General features: G+C 31.2%; 1 protein-coding gene across 1 annotated transcript; it reads right to left on the reverse strand.

Annotated features, from left to right (window-relative positions):
- Positions 1-250: 250 nt before the first annotated feature.
- Positions 251-4,488, reverse strand: LOC114270039 (uncharacterized). Its single transcript, XM_028211424.2, has 3 exons — positions 3,722-4,488; positions 1,660-1,777; positions 251-1,282 (listed from the first exon to the last, which is right to left on the reverse strand). The coding sequence occupies exons 1-3, from the start codon at positions 4,265-4,267 to the stop codon at positions 723-725; spliced, it is 1,224 nt and encodes a 407-aa protein (XP_028067225.2). The 5' UTR covers positions 4,268-4,488; the 3' UTR covers positions 251-722.
- Positions 4,489-8,319: the final 3,831 nt, after the last annotated feature.

The raw sequence follows: 8,319 nt of genomic DNA on the forward strand, positions 1-8,319 counted from the left end.
GGAGAAACTTCATATAACAAGAAGAAAAACTTGCGGTAGTTCTTTTCTTTTTTTCTGAAAAACCTTGTTTAGAAAATTTATCAAGAAATCTATCCAAAATAATAAGTACGATGGAGATTTAATTGGTGTATTATAGAATTTATGTATAAAATGATCTGAACTATACATTAATATTATTGAATAAAATTCTGAATATGTAATATTACTGTCGATTTATTTTTACCTTTATTAATGTTTTGAGACCTCTTCATTAGTAACTTTTGCATTTAATGAAAATAAAATAAACAAGGTAAATGAACAAATATATGAGCACTTACTTATTCCCTCTACAAAAAATTTTGCTGTCAAAAACTGCACAAAATGTACTAAAATGGCATGAGTAGTGCTCCATCAACGCTTCTGAAGATAAAACATGCAAGTAGAGCAATTTCTTCACTGGTGCCCCCCCGCTACCTCATGTATAAGGTCAAGTTTATTTGATGCGGTTCATTTTGTAGTCGATTCTGTGTCCATGCAATTGCTGAACGTTGAGAAATTTGTAACTTGACATCACTTGGCTACAAAGCTAGCAATGTTGAAAACCCTGCTCTTTGTCATCTTTCACAGAAAACTCGAGGAATCCGACCGAGTCATCATTGCCGGCCATTGTAAGAAAATAAACATGTCGAAGGGTGCACTTAGTGGAAGAAAGGGAGGCCAACATCCATATTATGTGAAATTTCTCAACTTCCCATTAATTTCCTCTTCAATGAACAAGAAAGATCAACTAAAAGCTCATCTAGTAAGCAATTCAACACCCCAACCTCCGTCTCCATGGCCAACTCTTGTTGCTCCTCCTCAAACTTGCTCCACCTCCACTTCGCTCCGCCTTCCATGTCTCTGACATAGGCCTCCCTCTTTCCCTCCACTTCCCACTCGAATGACTCATCATATTGCTCACTCATCCAATCTTTTGCTACTCTCAGCATCTCACAATCAAACTCGTCGTCATTTTGATCTCTTCTTGTTGCCAATTCATTTCTAAAGAAATCCAAAAGCAACTGATCTACATCGGCTTCACATGTCTCCACTAAGCTCGATGCTTTAACATGGTCTAATAGTTGCCTGGCCTTTTCTTCGATTCCATTGTCTTGTTTTACATATTCATGATCATGATCACCATACTCTTCTTCACAACTTGAATACTTCTCATTGAGAGAGAATTGGCCTTCAAGGATGGTTGGTTCTAGCTTGGCAAGACCTTCAAAATCTTGTATGTTTTGCATGAGCATGTGTTTTCTCCCTGTTAAACCACCATGAATCATCATCAACATACTAATCATTGTCTCATAATCTCTAGAGTTTTCCCACATAATGCGCGATATAAAAGTATCAAGAATGTACATGTCCGATGAAAGGGCTCACCAAAAGTACCTTTATTCATTAGTATCCTCATTATTTTCACTAGAGGTGGGCCCCATCATGCTGACATGTACATTTTTAGTATTTTTTTTTTATGAAATTTAATTATATGTATGTATACTTATTTTAATCTTTTAGCATAAAAAAATGGTAATGCATTTTTTCAACAGTTTTTTAAGAACTAAATTGCCATAAACTTCACTAGGATAATGACATGATACATCAAATTCTTTAGAAAGGTGAAGGGTTGGTACTTACTGTTCAGATTGGCAAGACTTTGGTGGAAAGAGGAGATTGATTCTTCATCTTCTTGAAATGGAAAATTGAGGACTGAGACTGGGCTGCACTGTTCTCTCTCTTCACATGATAACTCTCCCTGTTTATGTACATCTCATTAGTCAAAATTCAAAAATATAATGAACCATAGCAGAGATTATAAACTTCACAGTTCAAAAAAAGAGAGCGAGCTCGGATTTCGTGCACGTATGCAGTGAGCATTGGGGTTATTTGGAACAATTGCTAAAAATCTCCTTTCAAGTTTCAACAACTTTACTTGGAGCCATTTTGCCTTTAATTGCTAAAAATGAAAAAATTTAAATTCAAAAAATTTTGCTGCTGCTAGTGCAGCTGTTTTTGCCTCTATCACAGTTGTCAATTTGGTTCTTCAATCGACAATATAATTCTTTTGCCCAAAATATATATATAATCAATAATATAGTTCCTCACCTCATGAAGCCCAAATAATGCTTAATCTAAATTTTAACCCCTTGACGTCTAACTGTGCTATATCTATAAAGAAGTTCTTAGGATAAATTACATTTTACTTTGAACTATCACTCCAGTATCATTTTCCCCTTCTTAAAAAAAAAAGAAAGAAAAAGGAAAAAGAAACTGTGTCACCTATATGTTATTTTTGGTTGGGGATTTGAGAAGGAATTTAGAAATGAAATAGAAAAAGATGTGTGAAATTAGGTGAAATATGAATATTTTATCCACATTTTACCCATAATTAATTTGCATACAATTAAATCATAGAAAAGTAAATATCAGCAGGATGAGATCCACTCCTATTTGAAATAATGAGAATATTAAAAATATATATATATATATATCTACTCTAGTAAGCCAAGCCCATCACACTCTGGGAAGTAAGTTTTTTTTTTTTTTAAGGATATTATTGGAGAAATTTTTTTTTGTGTTTGGGAAGATAGTTAGGTTTTTTTGTGATTGGATGTGATATTTGTGAGAGAAAAAGTGAAATGATTATGAGGTTTAATGTAATATTTTGTTTGGATTTAATTTTTTTGATTTTATAATCAATTTGTCTTTTAGTAAATAAAATAAAATAAAAAATTGATTTCCAAACAGTGCCCATGTGTACATATAATTTATATATCATATTGTATATATATATTATGCGTGTGTGTGTGTTTTGTGACCCTCCGATCATGAGCAAGGATTCTAGAGTGATTTTTCCCTAAAGTTTTCTAAAGTGTTACATTGTGTGGTTGAGATTTACTGGCAAGTCACATCAATTTTTCTGATGTGACTTGCCAGTAAATCTGAACCATACAATATAGCACTCTAGGAAACTTTAGGAAAATTTCACTCTAGAGGATCCTTGGTGTCCGATCATAGCCCTGCGAACCTACAACACTTTTGATATTTTTAGGGAGTTTAATTTTAGATTACGTTTGAAAATATATTGTTTTAGTAATTTTTGATTATGAGATAAAAAAAAATTATATATTTAGAATGATTTTTTAATTTTTTATAAAAAAATATGTAAAAAATAGAGAGGAAATAAAATATTTGATTTATGATATAGATTATAAGTTTTTTGATTTTTTTTTTGTTAATATGACTTTTTAAGTTAAAATTATTACTTCCAAATAAGGCCTTACTATATATATAATCTTATTAATAAATGTTTAGCGCTTATTTTCCTTGCAAACTATATTGTTCATTGGCTAACACAAGAATAATCTAATCATAGAAAATTAAACAAAAAACTCAAATTCTTTAATTATAAATTAAAACTATTTGATAGACCCTACACGGCGAGATCTATCTCTATAACCATGTAAAAACCAGCACACACACACACACACACACACACACACACACACACACACACACACACAGCGCAACGATAACGACAAAAAGTATACCAACCACACGGCCCAGAATACAGTAAGATAAATAAGTTTGCCAAGTTAGATTAGAAAATTAAATTAAAATATTTTCTATATATTAGGAATTAACTAAATTGAATATTAAAAAAAATATATAATTCTCTCATTTATAAATGTGTCCTCACCTTGGGGTCCACCGTTGAATCGCCGCCGACACTCTCCTCGGGTAAACATTTTTCACCCTCCGAATTCTGACCACAATTACCGCCGCAGAGCGGTAAATCCTCCGCAGTAAAATCTTCATCACACCACCTTGATGAGCACAAATCCAACGGCTGAGCTTCCTCCTCCTCCTCCACCACCAAGTCCCTAAACGATCTCCACCGCAGGATATCCTTCACCTTCACCACTGGAACGCCATCGTTTTCTCCAACATCACTGCGCCGTCGTGAGACGGTGGTTCGTGGCTGAGACTTGGCGGAGGAGGCGAAGGGGAAGTGCTTGACGGCGGTTAATAACATCTCCGAAGCTCTGTGAATCGCAGAGATCGTCGTTGAAGCGGCTTTCGAAGAACGATTTCTGGTTAATTTGATTGACGATGATCGTTTTGTGGTGCTTGTGTTGGGATCGAGTGGGTTTTTTCGAGGGAAGGATCGGAAATCGGTGGATGAGCATGAATTGGAGTCGTCTGCGAGGAAGTCTTTGAGCATTTGAGGGCGAATCAATGCCATTGTAGAGAGAGAGAGAGAGAGAGAGAGAGAGAGAGAGTGGTGTTGGGAGTGAGAGATGGGAGGGGATTATATGAAGGTGGTGGTTGGGGAGGGTGGGAAGGGAAGGAGAGGGGTGGGTTCTAAAGGGGAGAGAGAAATGTGGGATTGTATATGGAAAAGGACAAAAAAGAGTGGAGGTTAGAAGAAGCATGGAGGATGGTTCTAAAAATAATTTTAACTTTTAACTTAGCTTTCGTTTGTCACGGTGGATTTTTTTTTTTTTGAGTTGTAAAAAAATAAAATATATTTTTTAATTTAATAAGATAAAACATCAAACTCAATTTATAATTATATTATTTTTTTTCTTAAAAAGGTTAAAAAATTCATTTCAAACCAAACTTCTCGTTTCAGAATATGCTATTTTAATATTTTTTTGAATTTTTGGTTAATATATAATAAAAAAAATTAGTATATGTGGATTGATTTTTATTTTTTTAAGAAAAAAAATACAAAAAATAAATAGAAAATAAAATTTTTGACTTTTTAATATAGATTATAGATTTTTTAATTTTTTTAAAAATTTTAATTTTTAAATTAAAATAAACACGTACCAAACAAGACCTAAAATAATTAAAAAATAAAAATGTCAACCTATGTCCCAAACCAACTCTTAAGTTTGTCAAGTTAGCTGTCAATATTGATAGTGCTAATTAGTGTGTTTGATTTGAGTTTTCTATATTAAATTTTTTAAAAATTGAGTTTTTTTAGTTTTTGTATTCTTTTGTTTTTAGTGAATATTTTTTAAATTTTAAATATTTTTTTTTTACTTTTTTAGATACACCTTAATTAGATGTATCTAAAAAGTAAAAAATTTGTGAAAAAATATTTTAAAAAATTAATAAATACATAAAAATACAAAAAATATATTGAATTCTTGTATTTTTTTATATTTTTGGTATTTAGTGAATTTTTAAAAAAAAATTTACAATTTTTTAATTTTTTAGGTGTATTTATGTTAGGTGTGACTAAAAAGTAAAAAAATTACTTAAAATATTAAAAAAATTCAGTAAAAACAAAAAAATACGAAAAATAAAAAAGTAGAATTTTTTGAAAAGTGTTTTCTAAAAAATGAAAACAAGCAAGCTGAATACTTCCCATCTCAAAATAATAATGTTTTTTGAAAATTTAAAATTTTAAATAATATTATCAATTGTTATAATTATATTTTTTTATATTATTAATGAATTTTAAAAAATGACAAAATAAAAAATTCATATTATTTTAATTTTTAATTTTTCAAAAATGACTAATATTTTGAGATAATAAAAAACAAAATAAAGAACTAATATTTTAAGACAAAGAGTATATGACTAATTTATTTTTAAGATGGATATTAATATATGATTAATTTGATGATCATGTTTATAACTATGCTAACATCATATAAAATCTTAGGAGAGATGAGATTGTAAATTAATGAAATAGTGACAGGATATTTACATTTTTATGATAGTGTAAATATTCTGTGGGTATTAGGGGTGTTCGCGGATCGGTTTTGTGCGGTTTGCGGTTCGGTTTTGACCCGCCCGCATTTATGCGGTTTGAAAAAAAGTCAACCCGCAACCGCCCGCAGTGCGGTTTGCGGTTTGTGCGGATAGGGTTTGCAAATGTGCGGGCGGTTTGCGGTTTACACTTTTTTCTTTAAAAATTAATTTTCGAGTTTTTTTTTTCCAGCAAATTTAGGCATCAGATTCTTTTTATATATTTGTGATAACAATTTTTTGATGAGTTTACAAATAAAAATTGAATATCAATGCATTAAATAAAAGTACCCAAAATAAAGATACCCTACACTAGCATTTTTGCTATGAAAAAAATGTATATCAATGCATTAAAGGTTGTACTCAATTAGAATTGTCAGTTCAGTAATCAATAATCAAACTATAAGTTCTATCGACCATTAGAAGAAAAATGTTATTAGAAAAAAGTGGATGAATCACCAATGAAAATCATATAAGAAACCAAGTTTAGGACTTGATAATTCTACGGCATTAAGAAAGTTGAGAAATACTTAAAAATAAGGATCCTAGTGTCATAGAGAATATAATGGTGCTCCTGTAAAAGTTACAAAGTTGGTATATAAAAAAAAAATAATAATAATAATTAAAGTGCGGGCGATTTTTGCGGTTTGCGGGTTTAAACCGCGACCCGCCCGCAACCCGCAAATTTGTCATATTTCAAACCGCATCCGTCCGCATTATGTTTGCGAAACCGCCCACTTATATGCGGGTTGGACGGATTGGGCGGTTCGGATAAACCGTTGCCCACCCCTAGTGGGTATGGTATAAGTCTTTCATGTGTTTCTTATATTTGCAATAAATTATTTGTGTGCCAGAATTGCACTAGAATTTCTTTTATCTATAGGAGTATAACTGTTTTTCTATTATCTCACTAATTTTAAATTTCTTCAAAATTTTAAAATATAAGATAAATTAATGTTAGAGACCCCAAATAATCTATTAAATATTTTCTTACATGAGTGTGGAACCAACACACATACGAATTTGTATGAGTCTCACACCCATATAAAAAATTTAATAAAATATTTAATAAATTATTTAAAATTCATAACATTTTCATATAAAATAAAGTGTTGGGACTCACGTAAATCGGGCCATATGTGTGGTCCTCTTGAACTTTCTCTTACTGACGGTTTTAGGGAAATTAGTTTTTTTTAACTAAAAAATCACATTTTTTTCAAATTTTTTACTTTTAGTGTGTTTTTTTTTTTAAATTTATGTCAAAATTTTTTACCTATCAACTCATCTTATGTAGATGAAAAAAAATAAATAAATAAATAAATAAAAGTTTCAAAGAAAAATTGAAAAAACCAAAAAACTCCACTACTTTCGATTTATTTTTTTCTTTTCTATATATTTTTTTTAGAATTTTTTGGTTTTTTTTAAAGTTCACTAAAAATGGGGAAAAAAACAAAAACAAAAACCACCAAATAAGAAAACCCCAAACACCCACTAATTCATTTAGTTCAAATTTTGAATTTGTGTACATAGATTATTCATAATTAAAAAATAAATAAATAATAGTAGTCCCATTATTTTATTATATTTATTATATAAAATGAACAACATATAATTTTAAAAATAAACTATCCATTCTTTTTTTGATAAGAAATATGATAGAAATCATATACTCATTATTAGATTATTTGATTTTTTTACACAAAAAACCAAAAAATAATGGATAAATTATGGGCTAGTCTTATGTGATTGATTTAATTATTTATAAGTTTTGTATATATAATAAATCCATCAATAAATTTTAAAATACTTATTTATTCTTAATATTTTTTAAAAATATTGACTCATGATAAGTATCCAAAAAATAAAGAGTCCGAATCTTCGGCCGCACAACCCTATGGCCATCCCTTCTGCACCCCCAAAACGACGTCGTTTTGGAAGAAATTTCAATTTTAAAAAAAAAGAAAAAAGAAAAAGAAAAAAAGACTGAAGCTGGGGTGAAGAATCCATGGCATCTAAGTTCAAGTTCAGAGCCTGAACCATTTTGTCTGGAAGCAATACCGTCGAACAACCTTGAAATTACGAATAAAAATTGTTTATAACTCAGTATAAATGTGATAAACAAACAAATCAAGCACCAAAATCAAACAAAAATCAAGGACCAGATCTGGGTAAAACAGAGACCCTAAAAATTACAACCCACATCAAAAAATCAACACAAAGCACATACTTGATTTCTTCCTGGTCTCAATTGGGCTACCGATTGGACGAGGCAAGAACACCCCTGTTCCAGCACATTCTCGCTTGGACCCAGTATTTCCAAGAAAAACAGCTCTCATACCTTAACTGGGTTGTTGCTGTGGCTGCAGAGCCTGTTGCAGATTCGGCCAAGTAGGCGGTGACGGACCTACATGTCGGCCGGTATTCCTTGCTCTGTTCTTAGCCATTAGGTGGTTCTGGTTCTGTTGTTGCTTCTTCAGGTGAAGGCTAGTTGCCTTCCTTCTGCTCCTCCCCCTCTGGTTTACTCGGATCTGC

The sequence above is a fragment of the Camellia sinensis genome, chromosome 5 (assembly GCF_055761805.1).
Source record: "Camellia sinensis isolate YWXY chromosome 5, ASM5576180v1, whole genome shotgun sequence".
NCBI classification, from domain to species: Eukaryota; Viridiplantae; Streptophyta; class Magnoliopsida; order Ericales; family Theaceae; genus Camellia; species Camellia sinensis.